This window comes from Garra rufa, chromosome 1 (genome assembly GCF_049309525.1).
Source record: "Garra rufa chromosome 1, GarRuf1.0, whole genome shotgun sequence".
NCBI classification, from domain to species: Eukaryota; Metazoa; Chordata; class Actinopteri; order Cypriniformes; family Cyprinidae; genus Garra; species Garra rufa.
The window spans coordinates 104,992,150-105,010,012 of record NC_133361.1 but is presented as its reverse complement, the minus strand read 5'-3'; the positions used below and the strand labels follow the sequence as shown (position 1 = coordinate 105,010,012).

Genomic DNA, 17,863 nt, shown 5'->3' with positions numbered 1-17,863 from the left:
ATTTTAAACAACTTATCATGTAAAGTGTTAGAAAATAAAATCAAAGACCGAGTAAAAGAATTAAAAGTACCAAAATTTATTTTTTTTCTTCTTTTTTTTACTCAACAGATAACCTGATTCTTGCACAAAATTACTGTACATTTTCTATTTTTCCATGTATTTGCCGTGTTAAATGTGACATGAAATGTATTTATTCCTGATTGATGAGCCGTCCAGAGTTATTTTTTGTTTTTGTGCGTGTGATGTGAATAAACCTGTAGATGCTCACACGTTCCCTTATGTGTCAGTAAAACCGCAGAGGTACCTGTTTAGACTGGATCTGTCTTATCTGAAGCACTAAGTGTTTTAATGTAAAGACCTTTAGGAGTGGAGATACAGAGGCATATCAGGAAGCCACACACTACAGAGCTGATATACAGTACACACCAACCACAACCTGAAATCAGTCCTCAGCACTGCTTGGAATAACACACACACATATTAACTGAGATAAATCAAAATTTAATTGAAATTAATAAATAAATCTTATGGTAATAAAATATATTGATTGCAAAAAAAAAACAAACAAAAAAAAAAACATTGGAACAAAATTTTATTTTAAAACTTTTTTGTTTTGCAAAGTCAACTAAACATTCTAACTAATTAAAATGTATTAAAATAAGTTAGATTTAAGGCATTGAATAATGAATAATACATTCATAAATTTGGTTGATTTTAATAAAAATACATTAAGTAAAATGAACAAAATATTAGATTAAATGAATAAATTATATGTTATTAATACAATTATTTCAAGTGTTAAGCTACTTTTAAAAGTGCTCATTGTGGAGTGATATATTTGTTTATCATCTTATTAAACTTTTATTAAACAGATTATTTTAAAAAGCACATAGAGATGGGTGAAACAGCTTTTCTACGTTTCAAATTAGTTAAACCATTGCTTGGCAAAATGATTCAAGTGCCTGATTTGGATCGTGTATTGCGAATCACTTGTTTCAGATCGGAGCTTCAAAGCAGGTTCACAAATCATTTGATTAATTTCGGGAATTAAAAGCAGGTTTGCAAATCTTTTGATTCATTTCGGGACTCTTAAGTGGGTTCGAGAATCAGTTGATTTAGTTCAGGAGTTCAGAGCCGGTTCGCGAATCATGATTCATTTCGGGACTTTAAAGCAGGTTTTCGAATCTTTTGCATCATTTCGGGAATTCTGAGTGGGTTCGCGAATCATATGATTCATTTTGGGACTTTAAAGCGGGTTTGCGAATCATTTTATTCAATTTGGGAATTTAAAGCGGGTTCACGAATCATTTGATTCATTTTAAGAATCATTTGATTCATTTCAGGACTTGGAGCGGGTTTGCAAATCAATTGATTTACTTTGGGAGTTCCGAGTGCGTTCGCGAATCATATGATTCATTTCGGGACTTTAAAGCGGGCTCGCGAAACATTTTATTCAATTTGGGAATTTAAAGCAGGTTCGCAAATCATTTGATTCATTTCGGGACTCGGAGCGGGTTCGCGAATCATTTGATTCATTTTGGGAATCATTTGATTCATTTCGGGACTCGGAGCGGGTTCGCGAATCATTTGATTAATTTTGGGAATCATTTGATTCATTTCGGGACTCGGAGCGGGTTCGCGAATCATTTGATTAATTTTGGGAATCATTTGATTCATTTCGGGACTCGGAGCGGGTTCGCGAATCATTTGATTAATTTTGGGAATCATTTGATTCATTTCGGGACTCGGAGCGGGTTCGCGAATCATTTGATTAATTTTGGGAATCATTTGATTCATTTCGGGACTCGGAGCGGGTTCGCGAATCATTTGATTAATTTTGGGAATCATTTGATTCATTTCGGGACTCGGAGCGGGTTCGCGAATCATTTGATTAACTTTTGGAATCATTTGATTCATTTCGGGACTCGGAGCGGGTTCGCGAATCATTTGATTAATTTTTGGAATCATTTGATTCATTTCGGGACTCGGAGCGGGTTCGCGAATCATTTGATTAATTTTGGGAATCATTTGATTCATTTCGGGACTCGGAGCGGGTTCGCGAATCATTTGATTAATTTTGGGAATCATTTGATTCATTTCGGGACTCGGAGCGGGTTCGCGAATCATTTGATCAATTTTGGGAATCATTTGATTCATTTCGGGACTCGGAGCAGGTTTGCGAATCATTTGATTCAATTTGGGACTTTAAAGTGGGATCGCGAATGATTTGATTAATTTCAAGAATCGAAGCGGGTTCGCGAATCATTTGATTAATTTTTGGAATCATTTGATTCATTTTGGGACTCGGAGCGGGTTTGCGAATCATTTGATTCAATTTGGGACTTTAAAGTGGGATCGCGAATGATTTGATTAATTTCAAGAATCGAAGCGGGTTCGCGAATCATTTGATTAATTTTTGGAATCATTTGATTCATTTTGGGACTCGGAGCGGGTTCGCGAATCATTTGATTAATTTTGGGAATCATTTGATTCATTTCGGGACTCGGAGCGGGTTCGCGAATCATTTGATTAATTTTGGGAATCATTTGATTCATTTCGGGACTCGGAGCGGGTTCGCGAATCATTTGATAAATTTTGGGAATCATTTGATTCATTTCGGGACTCGGAGCAGGTTTGCGAATCATTTGATTCAATTTGGGACTTTAAAGTGGGATCGCAAATGATTTGATTAATTTCAAGAATCGAAGCGGGTTCGCGAATCATTTGATTAATTTTGGGAATCATTTGATTCATTTCGGGACTCGGAGCGGGTTCGCGAATCATTTGATTAATTTTGGGAATCATTTGATTCATTTCGGGACTCGGAGCGGGTTCGCGAATCATTTGATACATTTTGGGAATCATTTGATTCATTTCGGGACTCGGAGCGGGTTTGCGAATCATTTGATTCAATTTGGGACTTTAAAGTGGGATCGCGAATGATTTGATTAATTTCAAGAATCGAAGCGGGTTCGCGAATCATTTGATTCATTTCGGGACTCTGAGCTCTTTTGCAAATCTTTTATTTCATTTCGGGAATTTAAAGCAAGACAAATTGTTTGCTTCAGATCGTGGCTTTGGAGCTCGTATCGTGGATCTTTTGTGATTTGTTTTTTACTAAAAAGTACACCAAACCATTAGGTGTGTTAAGTAGTTATACAAACAGAACAAAGAAAAAAAATGTAATAAATTTACTCCTTCGTGGACATATAGGGGTCTTTTATACATGACAGTATATGTGCCAAATGTTACTAAAAACGTTGCAGACTTAAAATGTGCCTCTGATGCCCAAACAGGTGTATACCTAGTCAACTCGGTGTGTTTTGAGGCGCAGCCGGACTCAGTGCAGTGCGCATGCGCGGATCGCCATATTGCGCAGCAGGGTGTGTGTGAGATGGTACTTCGAGACCATCGCGGCTACATTGTTTATTTTCGTTGCGCGTAGTAGTGACTGCTTTTACACTACTGTTAAGAAAATATTGTGCCAAATCACGTCTAGCGAAGTCTTTGCTCAAATGAAGAACTCTTGTCATCTGTCGTCGCTTTAAATCGTTGTAGATATCAGCGGAGCGCGTTAGTCTTGCTGAAGAGTGTTACGCGCGGTAGCCGCTAACAAGATTCACATCAAAACCACCAACTGGACAGATAGAGGCAGATTCCTTCACAGGAGACAAACAGGTATGACATTTGAACACCCACGTTCATATTTAAATATGTTCAGCTTGTCTGTGTCATAAGTTTCAGTCTGAAGTAACCGCCGCTCTTGTGCTAACATGTAGCAGGTTATGCTAACACGCAGATCTCACGTTGTTTACATTCACTTCAGCTCATTTATACACCACTGTCATCGCATTCATGAGTTTAAGACACTTCTCCACCCGTATAAGACTAAGCAGCTTGTCTGAAATCAAGTGTGTGAAGAATTATTATGATGTGAGACGCTTTATCCAACTAAACTCTTAGTAAACATGTTTGTGCTGTCAGTGTATTGATCAGATTAATTTTCAGATCTAAATATTTATTTAAGTGATAGTATTTGCTTTAAACATCTTCATGCATGTTCAGTTTGATGAACAAGGACGTTTAGCTTTAGTAAAACCAATATTCAGGTACGAAATTTATATTCTCACATACATTAAATATAGAATTTTTTATATATAAATAAAACTATATATTATTTTATATGGATTATAATCTTATTTTTTTTTTACATGTATAGTGTTTTTTTTTTAACAAAACATATTTTTGTATAAATATTATTTTAATTTATAGTATGCTTTTATATCTATATATAATTAATTTTATATGTAATATACACATTTATATATACACTACCAGTCAAAAGTTTTTCAACAGTATGATTTTATTGTTTTTCACCAAGCCTACATTTTTTTATCCTGAGTACAGCAAAAACTGTACATTTTGTAAATATTTGTACTATTTAAAACAACTGTTTTCTATTTGAATATTTTTTTAAATGTAATTTATTCCTGTGATTTCAAAGCTGAATTTTTAGCATCATTACTCTAGTCTTCAGTGTCACATGATCCTTCAGAAATAATTCTAATATTCTGATTTGCTGCTCAAAAAAACATGAATTACTATTATTATGATGTTGAAAAGTTTCTTTGCTGAATAGGAAATTTACTAGAATGGCATTTATCAGAAATAAAAGTCTTTTGTAATATTATAAATGCCTTCCATCTCTTTTGATTAATTTAAAGCATCCATCCAAAAACTAATAATTATACTGACTCCAAGTTTTTGAATGGTATAGTGAATAAAGGTTTTTTTTTTAATTCCTGATAAATGATGATTATTGGATCTTTCTATTCATTAAAAAATCCAGAAAAAACTCAACTGTTTTGAATATAGATGATAATAATAATAATAATAATAATAAATGTCTCTTGAACAGCAGAACAGGAGTAATGATGCTGAAAATGTAGCTTTGATCACAGTAATAAATTACATTTTAAAATATATTCAAATAGCAAGCAATTTTTTTAAATAGTAAAAATATTTCACATTAATACTGCTTTTGCTGTACTTTGGATCAAATAAACGCAGGCTTGGTGAACATAAGAGACTTTTAAAAAACATTAAAAATATTACTGTTCAAAAACTTTTGACTGGTTGTGTATATATAATGGAAGCTAGTTTCTACCACTGATTTAAAAATAAAGGTAATTGTGGCTTTCTGACAATTTTGCGATTTTAAAGTTAGAATTGCATGATATAAACTTGTAGAAAATTGTCAGAATTGTGGGCCGACTTGCTACTTTGTAACTCTCTTTTGTGAGTTTATATCTTAATGTTCTAAAAAAGAAGTCAGAATTCAAACTTTGAAATGCAAGAAAAAAAGTCAGAATTGTCTTTTAAAAAAATTTATCCCGAAATGGGTTTTAATACATCAACTCATTCTAAATATTTTTTTCTATAAAAGTATGCAAAATGATTGAGGAAAGCCCCTTGATTGCTCATTAATGGTGTTAATCTCAATCTATCCACAGGGAACGTTTGGATGGACCCTTCACTGGCGGCGGTGCATTGCTGAAACGAGTTTGAGACGGCACACGGGAGCCTCTCCGAGGCCGATAACCAGCGCAGGATGTCCATCACAAACACGCCCACCAGTAATGATGCCTGTCTGAGCATCGTACACAGTCTGATGTGTCACAGACAGGGCGGCGAGAGCGAGACGTTCGCCAAACGAGCCATTGAGAGTCTGGTGAAGAAACTGAAGGAGAAGAAAGATGAGCTGGATTCGCTCATCACCGCCATCACCACCAACGGAGCTCATCCCAGCAAATGTGTGACTATACAGAGAACGCTAGACGGCCGGCTGCAGGTGAAACAGGACTGCTTTCACGTGCTTCAGATTCTGTCTTTATTGTGAACCCGCTTTAAAGTCCCGTTCTGAATCAAATGATTCAAGGTGCACGCTTTAAAGTCCCGTTCTGAATCAAATGATTCGAGATGCACGCTTTAAAGTCCCGTTCTGAATCAAATGATTCAAGGTGCACGCTTTAAAGTCCCGTTCTGAATCAAATGATTCGAGATGCATGCTTTAAAGTCCCGTTCTGAATCAAATGATTCAAGGTGCACGCTTTAAAGTCCCGTTTTGAATCAAATGATTCAAGGTGCACGCTTTAAAGTCCCGTTCTGAATCAAATGATTCAAGGTGCACACTTTAAAGTCCCGTTCTGAATCAAATGATTCAAGATGCACGCTTTAAAGTCCCGTTCTGAATCAAATGATTCGAGATGCATGCTTTAAAGTCCCGTTCTGAATCAATATGATTCAAGGTGCACGCTTTAAAGTCCCGTTTTGAATCAAATGATTCAAGGTGCACGCTTTAAAGTCCCGTTCTGAATCAAATGATTCGAGATGCATGCTTTAATGTCCCGTTTTGAATCAAATGATTCAAGGTGCACGCTTTAAAGTCCCGTTTTGAATCAAATGATTCAAGGTGCACGCTTTAAAGTCCCGTTCTGAATCAAATGATTCGAGATGCATGCTTTAAAGTCCCGTTTTGAATCAAATTATTCAAGGTGCACGCTTTAAAGTCCCGTTCTGAATCAAATGATTCGAGATGCATGCTTTAATGTCCCGTTTTGAATCAAATTATTCAAGGTGCACGCTTTAAAGTCCCGTTCTGAATCAAATGATTCGAGATGCATGCTTTAATGTCCCGTTTTGAATCAAATTATTCAAGGTGCACGCTTTAAAGTCCCGTTCTGAATCAAATGATTCAAGGTGCACGCTTTAAAGTCCCGTTCTGAATCAAATGATTCGAGATGCACGCTTTAAAGTCCCGTTCTGAATCAAATGATTAGCGATGCACGCTTTAAAGTCCCGTTCTGAATCAAATGATTCGCGATGCACACTTTAAAGTCCCGTTCTGAATCAAATGATTCGCGATGCACGCTTTAAAGTCCCGTTCTGAATCAAATGATTAGCGATGCACGCTTTAAAGTCCCGTTCTGAATCAAATGATTCGAGATGCATGCTTTAAAGTCCCGTTCTGAATCAATATGATTCAAGGTGCACGCTTTAAAGTCCCGTTTTGAATCAAATGATTCAAGGTGCACGCTTTAAAGTCCCGTTCTGAATCAAATGATTCGAGATGCATGCTTTAATGTCCCGTTTTGAATCAAATGATTCAAGGTGCACGCTTTAAAGTCCCGTTTTGAATCAAATGATTCAAGGTGCACGCTTTAAAGTCCCGTTCTGAATCAAATGATTCGAGATGCATGCTTTAATGTCCCGTTCTGAATCAAATGATTCGAGATGCATGCTTTAATGTCCCGTTTTGAATCAAATGATTCAAGGTGCACGCTTTAAAGTCCCGTTTTGAATCAAATGATTCGAGATGCATGCTTTAATGTCCCGTTCTGAATCAAATGATTCGAGATGCATGCTTTAATGTCCCGTTCTGAATCAAATGATTCAAGGTGCACGCTTTAAAGTCCCGTTCTGAATCAAATGATTCAAGGTGCACGCTTTAAAGTCCCGTTCTGAATCAAATGATTCAAGGTGCACGCTTTAAAGTCCCGTTCTGAATCAAATGATTCGAGATGCACGCTTTAAAGTCCCGTTCTGAATCAAATGATTCGAGATGCACGCTTTAAAGTCCCGTTCTGAATCAAATGATTCGCGATGCACGCTTTAAAGTCCCGTTCTGAATCAAATGATTCGCGATGCACGCTTTAAAGTCCCGTTCTGAATCAAATGATTCGCGATGCACGCTTTAAAGTCCCGTTCTGAATCAAATGATTCGCGATGCACGCTTTAAAGTCCCGTTCTGAATCAAATGATTCGCGATGCACGCTTTAAAGTCCCGTTCTGAATCAAATGATTCGCGATGCACGCTTTAAAGTCCCGTTCTGAATCAAATGATTCGCGATGCACGCTTTAAAGTCCCGTTCTGAATCAAATGATTCGAGATGCACTTTTTAAAGTCCCGTTCTGAATCAAATGATTAGCGATGCACGCTTTAAAGTCCCGTTCTGAATCAAATGATTAGCGATGCACGCTTTAAAGTCCCGTTCTGAATCAAATGATTAGCGATGCACGCTTTAAAGTCCCGTTCTGAATCAAATGATTAGCGATGCACGCTTTAAAGTCCCGTTCTGAATCAAATGATTAGCGATGCACGCTTTAAAGTCCCGTTCTGAATCAAATGATTAGCGATGCACGCTTTAAAGTCCCGTTCTGAATCAAATGATTCGAGATGCACTTTTTAAAGTCCCGTTCTGAATCAAATGATTCGCGATGCACGCTTTAAAGTCCCGTTCTGAATCAAATGATTCGCGATGCACGCTTTAAAGTCCCGTTCTGAATCAAATGATTCGCGATGCACGCTTTAAAGTCCCGTTCTGAATCAAATGATTAGCGATGCACGCTTTAAAGTCCCGTTCTGAATCAAATGATTAGCGATGCACGCTTTAAAGTCCCGTTCTGAATCAAATGATTAGCGATGCACGCTTTAAAGTCCCGTTCTGAATCAAATGATTAGCGATGCACGCTTTAAAGTCCCGTTCTGAATCAAATGATTCGCGATGCACTTTTTAAAGTCCCGTTCTGAATCAAATGATTAGCGATGCACTTTTTAAAGTCCCGTTCTGAATCAAATGATTCGCGATGCACTTTTTAAAGTCCCGTTCTGAATCAAATGATTAGCGATGCACTTTTTAAAGTCCCGTTCTGAATCAAATGATTCGCGATGCACTTTTTAAAGTCCCGTTCTGAATCAAATGATTCGCGATGCACTTTTTAAAGTCCCGTTCTGAATCAAATGATTAGCGATGCACTTTTTAAAGTCCCGTTCTGAATCAAATGATTCGCGATGCACGCTTTAAAGTCCCGTTCTGAATCAAATGATTCGCGATGCACTTTTTAAAGTCCCGTTCTGAATCAAATGATTCGCGATGCACGCTTTAAAGTCTCGTTCTGAATCAAATGATTAGCGATGCACGCTTTAAAGTCCCGTTCTGAATCAAATGATTCGCGATGCACGCTTTAAAGTCCCGTTCTGAATCAAATGATTCGCGATGCACTTTTTAAAGTCCCGTTCTGAATCAAATGATTCGCGATGCACTTTTTAAAGTCCCGTTCTGAATCAAATGATTCGCGATGCACGCTTTAAAGTCCCGTTCTGAATCAAATGATTCGAGATGCACGCTTTAAAGTCCCGTTCTGAATCAAATGATTAGCGATGCACGCTTTAAAGTCCCGTTCTGAATCAAATGATTAGCGATGCACGCTTTAAAGTCCCGTTCTGAATCAAATGATTCGAGATGCACGCTTTAAAGTCCCGTTCTGAATCAAATGATTAGCGATGCACGCTTTAAAGTCCCGTTCTGAATCAAATGATTAGCGATGCACGCTTTAAAGTCCCGTTCTGAATCAAATGATTAGCGATGCACGCTTTAAAGTCCCGTTCTGAATCAAATGATTCGAGATGCACTTTTTAAAGTCCCGTTCTGAATCAAATGATTCGCGATGCACGCTTTAAAGTCCCGTTCTGAATCAAATGATTCGCGATGCACGCTTTAAAGTCCCGTTCTGAATCAAATGATTCGCGATGCACGCTTTAAAGTCCCGTTCTGAATCAAATGATTAGCGATGCACGCTTTAAAGTCCCGTTCTGAATCAAATGATTCGCGATGCACGCTTTAAAGTCCCGTTCTGAATCAAATGATTCGCGATGCACGCTTTAAAGTCCCGTTCTGAATCAAATGATTCGCGATGCACGCTTTAAAGTCCCGTTCTGAATCAAATGATTAGCGATGCACTTTTTAAAGTCCCGTTCTGAATCAAATGATTAGCGATGCACTTTTTAAAGTCCCGTTCTGAATCAAATGATTCGCGATGCACTTTTTAAAGTCCCGTTCTGAATCAAATGATTCGCGATGCACGCTTTAAAGTCCCGTTCTGAATCAAATGATTCGCGATGCACTTTTTAAAGTCCCGTTCTGAATCAAATGATTCGCGATGCACGCTTTAAAGTCCCGTTCTGAATCAAATGATTAGCGATGCACGCTTTAAAGTCCCGTTCTGAATCAAATGATTCGCGATGCACTTTTTAAAGTCCCGTTCTGAATCAAATGATTCGCGATGCACTTTTTAAAGTCCCGTTCTGAATCAAATGATTCGCGATGCACTTTTTAAAGTACCGTTCTGAATCAAATGATTCGCGATGCACTTTTTAAAGTCCCGTTCTGAATCAAATGATTCGAGATGCACGCTTTAAAGTCCCGTTCTGAATCAAATGATTCGCGATGCACGCTTTAAAGTCCCGTTCTGAATCAAATGATTCGCGATGCATTTTTTAAAGTCCCGTTCTGAATCAAATGATTCGCGATGCACGCTTTAAAGTCCCGTTCTGAATCAAATGATTCGCGATGCACGCTTTAAAGTCCCGTTCTGAATCAAATGATTCGCGATGCACGCTTTAAAGTCCCGTTCTGAATCAAATGATTAGCGATGCACGCTTTAAAGTCCCGTTCTGAATCAAATGATTAGCGATGCACGCTTTAAAGTCCCGTTCTGAATCAAATGATTCGCGATGCACGCTTTAAAGTCCCGTTCTGAATCAAATGATTAGCGATGCACGCTTTAAAGTCCCGTTCTGAATCAAATGATTAGCGATGCACGCTTTAAAGTCCCGTTTTGAATCAAATGATTCGCGATGCACGCTTTAAAGTCCCGTTTTGAATCAAATGATTCGAGATGCACGCTTTAAAGTCCCGTTCTGAATCAAATGATTCGAGATGCACGCTTTAAAGTCCCGTTCTGAATCAAATGATTCGAGATGCACGCTTTAAAGTCCCGTTCTGAATCAAATGATTCGAGATGCACGCTTTAAAGTCCCGTTCTGAATCAAATGATTCGCGATGCACGCTTTAAAGTCCCGTTCTGAATCAAATGATTCGCGATGCACGCTTTAAAGTCCTGTTCTGAATCAAATGATTAGCGATTCGATTGCTTTGAAACAGTGAATCATTTTGCAATGCAGTGGTTTACTGATTAGGAGTTTCAAAAAGCTCCCTTAATACTGTTCAATTTACAAAATATCTTCATGGAACATTATCTTAATATTCAAAAAAATCATTTTGACCCATGTGATGTATTTTTGGCTTTTGCTACAAATATACCCATGCTACTTAAGACTGGTTTTGTGCTCCAGGGTCACACATGTGTGTTATATGTCATATTAAATGACCGTTCCTGTAACTCTCTTCTGCTTTCAGGTGGCTGGTCGTAAAGGATTCCCTCATGTCATTTATGCACGGTTATGGCGATGGCCGGACCTTCATAAGAACGAGTTGAAACACGTCAAGTACTGCCAGTTTGCCTTTGACCTGAAGTGTGACAGCGTGTGTGTGAACCCATACCATTACGAGAGAGTCGTGTCTCCAGGAATTGGTCAGTTTGATGTTTGTTTTAATAGTGTAAAGTTCATTTATAACCACCTTTTATTTAATTCAACTATCGTGTGTTTTCTTCTAGATTTATCTGGACTCACTCTGTCAGGCTCTGGTGAGTGATGGTCCCCAAAAAAAAGACTTGGTTTCTGAATGTTTTTACCCATGTTTAAGAGATTAATATAAAAGTGAAAGGGGATAGTTCACCCAAAAATTGAATTTTACATAAAATACATATACACTACCAGTCAAACATTTTTTAAACTGTAATATTTTTAATGTATTTTAAAGAAGTATCTTCTGCTTCTGATTGTTTTCAGGTCCGTCGGGTCTGATGGTGAAGGATGAGTATGATTACGAACCCCAGCAGTCTCTGCCCAGCAGTGAGGGACACATGCAGACGATTCAACACCCTCCCGCCAGACCGGTGGCCCAGGAGCCCTTCAACACGCCCGCCATGCTCCCGCCAGCAGAGGGCAGCAGCTCGGCCTCCACCTCCGCCTTCTCCAGCATCGCGGTGGGATCCACAAGTACGACACACGTCACAGTCGCTCCCTCATATCCTTAAGCTCATAGGCCATGCTGAAAAGCTTTCTCGTTTGTGGAGGTGTCTCATTCTTCATTGGTGTTTAATAGGGCTGGGCGCTGTGACCGTACAGATTCTGCTCTAGCTTTTTTACTGTTATGTTATTTACACACGAGAACAAACTAAAGCAAAAATACTGAGTGATGCATACTATTATTAAATACTATTAAATACATCACTATTGATGCTCAGGGTTCGTACAAGGTGCTTAAAGACTTTGAAGTACTTTTTAGTAATTGAATGCCTGGAAAACGCTTAAAAATAGCAATGTTTCTGAAGAGGGTACTTGAAAAGTGCTTGAATTATTCAAAGACTATGAATAATATAGGGCTGCTCGATTATGGCAAAAATCATAATCGTGATTATTTTGTTCAATATTGTAATTTAACACGATTGTGAGTGGGTCCGGAACTTTGTATGATTAATTAATTTAAAGATGGCAATACAATAAAAAAAACGATACAAATAAAACTTTTTACTTTGAGGGAAATTTAATGTAATTAATGTAAAATAAAACAGCGTAGTCTTCACTGTAAGAATTAAACATGCTTTGTTTCTTTTAAAAACTACAAAAGTCCCTCCGTCAAGAGCAGTAAATGATTTTGTCTTTTGTTGTTTAATGAACATTAAGCACAGAGACGGCAGAAAGAATATCACTTGTGGCCGCTTTAAGAGCTGCATGGATCCATTTCATTATTAACTGTTTACGTTAATTTCAGACATAAGATTCACACGAATAATCAGCAAACGCCGCATTTTGACATATTTGCATGTATTTGAGCGTTTAGCTACGTATACACATACACAGAACAGTGCAAATTCTCTTTTGTGTTTTTAAAAACTCGACATTAAATAAACATTAATAAATCAAGCACGTCCCATTTTATGCGAGTCACGTTACATGATTTTACTGATTTGCATGTGAAATTGGGCTTTTATAGAGGAGCGAATGCGCACAAAGGGGGCGGAATCAGGAGCAATAATCATTTTATCTCGATTATTGTATTTTCATAATCGTTTGAAGCCAAAATGGAAACTGAATTTCTATTAATTGCACAGTCATAGTATGAAATAAGTGTTCAAATAGAGGCGTGCACTAATGCAGCAAACGTGGGCAGTGTGTCAGCATTTAAAACTGTCTGAGAAAGACGCAAAAATCATTCCAAACACAGACAGCGAGAGACTGTTTAGTGTCACATCGCATGTCTTCATGAGAAGAGAAAGGTTACTGTATGATGACTGAAAATAAAAGTCAACATACATAAATGTTAGTTTTGTCATTTTACTGTTGTTCTGTAAAAAAAAAAGAAAAAGTAAGACAAAAATAATAACAAATATTACCAGGGTTCAAGCATTTTAGGCCTTTATGGCTTCTGTGCTGTTAGGGTGAAGGCCGATATGAAATAAATAGCTGATACCAGAACACATCCATGATGGAGAATATGATTTTATTGAGTTTGAGTTTAAACCTGGGACTAGTTCACCAAAGTATGTTTTTTAAACAATCTCAAATGTTAAAATAACAGTTTGATTGACAACAGTGGTCTTAAAGGCAAAGTTGTTCAGAATGAGGAGATCTATCACATGATATGAAGAGTATATGTAAATATATGGAGGTTTTATTGCGATTTTAGTTTTTACATTGGAAATATGTTTTTGACACCTTTTTAACTGTTGTAGCACCACCTATGGTCCGATCTCAGTGAAACTTTGCATAATTGTTAAGAGTCATCCGGTACATGTTTTCACCAGTAAGTAAAGTTTTAAGTTTTTGTTTAGGTTTTATAGGCTTTTGGGTATATATGATCATGCCCCTTTTGAAAATGACCTGTTTATAGCTAACCAAAGGACAAAACTCCTAATCAGCAGCTCTATTAATACATTTATTCTAACATTCTCCTTTGCTCAGCGAGGCTGCATTTATTTGCACATTAAAAACACACGCCTGATTCAAGAAGGGGGTCTTAAAAATGGCCAAAGAATATTATTTTACTAACTCATTAATTGTAAGTTAAATTGTGGTTTGTTGGTAGGCTATAATGTCTACTAGAATGTTAAAAATGTTCAGTGTTAAGTAAATATTTTTAAAGTGTTGTTTTGTAATTGATTGATTGATATATATATATATTTTTTTTTTTTTTTTTTTTTTTTAATGCAATGGTGAAAAAAATCAGCTCAGTGTTTTATTTTGTTCGGCTTCAGCCAAGATTTTTCATTCCGGTGCATTCATAAAAAAATAACTGGTTTTATAGTATAGTAAAAATGTAGTATGCTTCAGAATACTTTAGTTTTAATACTTTGCATCTGCTTCACTTTATTTTTTTGTTAGTGATTTGTTAGTATATCTGTTTCTCTTTTCTTAGAATCTGAAATGGAAGACAGTGAAGTCTTTGAAAGTCAAAAAAAGTAGTGCTTGAAAAGTCCTGAAATTTAATTTTAAAGTATCTGTACGGACCCTATTTACACGAGAATGACAGGGAAACAACTAATGCATATTATTAGTGATTTCACGCAGCAGAGTTGTAATGCATCGCTATGTATTATAATGTATAACAAGTTTGCGGTCACGGCGGCCAGTCCTGGTGTTTAATGGTTTGTGCGTGTGTTGATGTGTGCATGCCGCCTCTCTCCCCAGCTCAGCCCAATAGCGTTCTCTCAGGAAGCCATAGCAGTGAAGGTCTGCTGCAGATTGCCTCTGGGACGGGGCAGGGCTCACAGCAGAATGGCTTCCCCCCCGGCCAGCCCTCCACGTACCATCACAGTAAGCCATCAGTGAACCTCCACCCAGCAGCTCCTCCTAGAGTCCGAAAGCTTTTCAGCATCTCCTGCATTCAGTATTCAGAGCATGAGTAAATCTGTTTCGTGACAGCACGTCCAGTGTCAGATGTGCGCTCTCTCTCTTCTTCTGTCCGCAGATGCCACCTCCACCTGGACGAGGAACAGCAACTTCACTCCAACTGTGCCTCACCATCAGAACGGACATCTTCAGCATCATCCGCCCATGGCCCATCCAGCACACTACTGTGAGTGTCTCACCTCAGACAAAACACATCTGACAGCTTTACGAGCCCGCTTACTAGATCTGACCTTAAGTGTGTTGTTAGACACAATAAGGAAACACTTTTTTTAGAAAACTCAAATTAAGTTGATTTTATGAATTTGGATATTTGGACATGCATTTTCATGCTTAAAATTTAATATAACTGTTAAAATCGAATCATTAAAACACTTAATTCTTTTTTTAAATTGTTAAATTATTAAACTTATTAAAATGTTTAAGTTTTTATTTATTTTATTGAAATAATTATTATTTATTGATTATGTATTTTATTTCAAATGAATATTTATTTTATAATTCAAAATTTAATTAAACCATTAAAATGGAAACCAGAAAAATTAAAACAGAAAACACAAAATTTGGTAAAAAAAAAAAAAAAACAGGTTTTGAGAAAAAATTAATAAATAGAATAGAATAAATATTTCAATAATAATTTAAATTGTTCCATGATTTCTATTAATTAGACATGCTTTTTGCATATTACAATTTAATTTAGCTATTAAAACAGAGTCCAGAAAATTTTAAATAGAAAACATTTTATTAAATTTTTATTAAAAAAAAATATTTTATGAAAAATTACAATGGAAAACAGAATTTGGTAAAAAAATAATAATTTTTTTTTTTACAAAAATATAAAAAAAATGAATATAATAATATTTAATTAATGTTCAGATGTCATTTTTTCCCATGATTTCTATTAATTAGAGATGCTTTTTGATTATTAAACAAAAACAATTGCAATGGAAAACACATATATATTTATATAAGAATCATGTTTAATAAATATTCAGATATAGATTTTCTTTAATAAACTTTTAATAAATTGGTTTTAAATTGGGTAATTTCCATGATTTTTTTTAATTAGACATGCTTTTTGATTATGAAAATTAAATGTAACTATTAAAACAGGGTCCAGAAAATGTTAAATTTGAAATTTTTTATTAAACCCTTAAGATGGAATCCAGAACATTTTAAATAGAAAACACAGAATTTGGTTTAAAAAAAGATTTCGAGAAAGATGAATACATATTTAAATAAGAATAATAGAAAATAAAAAGTCACACTTTTTTTTTTTTAATTATTTTAAAAAATAGTTTTAAATTGTATAAGTCCAAAAAATGTAATTGGGAAAATGTAATTATACCATTAAAATGGAATCTAGAAAAGTTACAATGGAGAAAACAGAATTTGTTATTAAAAAAAAAAAAAATCGATCTTGAGAAAAAAGATTTTTAAATAAATATTTATATAATAATATTTAATAAATATTCAGATATGTAATTTTAATTAGACATATTTTTGATTGTTAAAATTGAATTTAACTATTAAAACGGAGTCCAAAAAGTTTTAATTGGAAAAATTTAATTAAACCCTTAAAATAGAATCTAGAAAAAAATGGAGAACACAGAATTAGCGAAAAACAAACAGATTTTTTTTTTTTTGTAAATAAATATTTCTATAATAATATTGACTAAATATTCAGATAAATATCTTTTTCCCATGATGAACAATGATAACATAAAATAAGAGACAACATATATACTTATTCTCAAAATACAAAAATAAATAAATGTATGTTTTAAATAAAAAAAGTCTTGATTATTTTGAAGGTTAATTATAAGCTGTTTTACAGTTAAACACATGCCACAGCCTGACATGCATGATTTATTTAGAGATTATATGGATTTATACGGTATTAATTTTATTTGTAAGATCTTAAAGTCTTTAATTATGATTTATTTTAACCCTTATGTGTTGTTGTGGACGTCCACTGAGGGGTGCTGTTGAGTCTTAATTTGGCCACAACTTTTTCTCTGTTAAAGCAAATTAAATGATTTTTTGTGAGAAATCTTATTTTGACACGTTTTAAGAAAATGCTTTGAAATTTTTAAAAAACTCAACCGTATCCTCTGGGCAAATTTACTACCCTTTCGTTATGTTCGTGGATGAAAACATCCACTAAATTAAACTGCTGTAAAAATTTATCAGATAAATATTTTTTGCATAAATCTTTTAATCAACCTCAGTCCTGATCAAAACTACCAAATCTTTTGAAAAAATTCAGGATTTTGACTCTTTAATTGCCAAGTTCATAAATGATGTCACTGATTTTGGGAAAGAAAAAAAAAAAACACACAAAATGACTTATTTTCAATATAAAAGGTAATTGTGGACTGGATTTTTTTTAACCTTTTTAACAGTCTTGGACATGTGGAAGATTAGTAAGAAGATTGGCTTTCATGCATTGTTAGTTTTGGCGCAGCATCAGATTTTCATTTTTTCTCCCTCATTTGTTGTTTGTGGCTGTTTTTGCCCCATTGACTTCCATTATAACCACATTTTTTGATTGCAAAGCCATGACACCATATAATGCTGAATTCTTGATTGTTTGTGGTTTTCCCTGTTGGGAAGGGGTCAAATTAGTCAATTTTACAGTTGATTATCAGTTGGCCCCATTAACCCTTTAGATAGGCCTTTGCAAAAAAAAGCTTAGTTTTACATAGAGTTCTATGGAGTTTAACGGCATATTATAGTGTGCGTGTGTGTCTGAGTGTGTGAAAGTGTGAGAGAGACCTTTGTGCACCTTGATACGTCTGAGAAAATCAAAATAAGCACCTCAGCTCTCAGAACGACATGGAGTAAACAAAAACAAAGAAAGTATATTTATGTATTTGTTTACCATATAGTTCTGAGAGCTGAGGTGCTTATTTTGATTTTCTCAGATGTATCAAGGTGCACAGAGGTCTCTCTCACACTCACACACACTCTCACACACTCAGACACACA

At 35.7% G+C, this 17,863-nt stretch overlaps 1 protein-coding gene across 1 annotated transcript in view; it reads left to right on the top strand.

Moving 5' to 3' along the window:
- Nucleotides 1-3,395: 3,395 nt before the first annotated feature.
- LOC141323346 (mothers against decapentaplegic homolog 4-like) overlaps nt 3,396-17,863 on the top strand; it is a 21,808-nt gene continuing 7,340 nt past the window's right edge. The window contains exons 1-7 of the mRNA XM_073833473.1: nt 3,396-3,678; nt 5,514-5,851; nt 11,259-11,433; nt 11,518-11,547; nt 11,753-11,962; nt 14,654-14,779; nt 14,934-15,041. Of these exons, the coding sequence (XP_073689574.1) occupies nt 5,612-5,851; nt 11,259-11,433; nt 11,518-11,547; nt 11,753-11,962; nt 14,654-14,779; nt 14,934-15,041 (889 nt within the window). The 5' untranslated portion in view covers nt 3,396-3,678; nt 5,514-5,611. The remainder of the gene's footprint in view (nt 3,679-5,513; nt 5,852-11,258; nt 11,434-11,517; nt 11,548-11,752; nt 11,963-14,653; nt 14,780-14,933; nt 15,042-17,863) is intronic.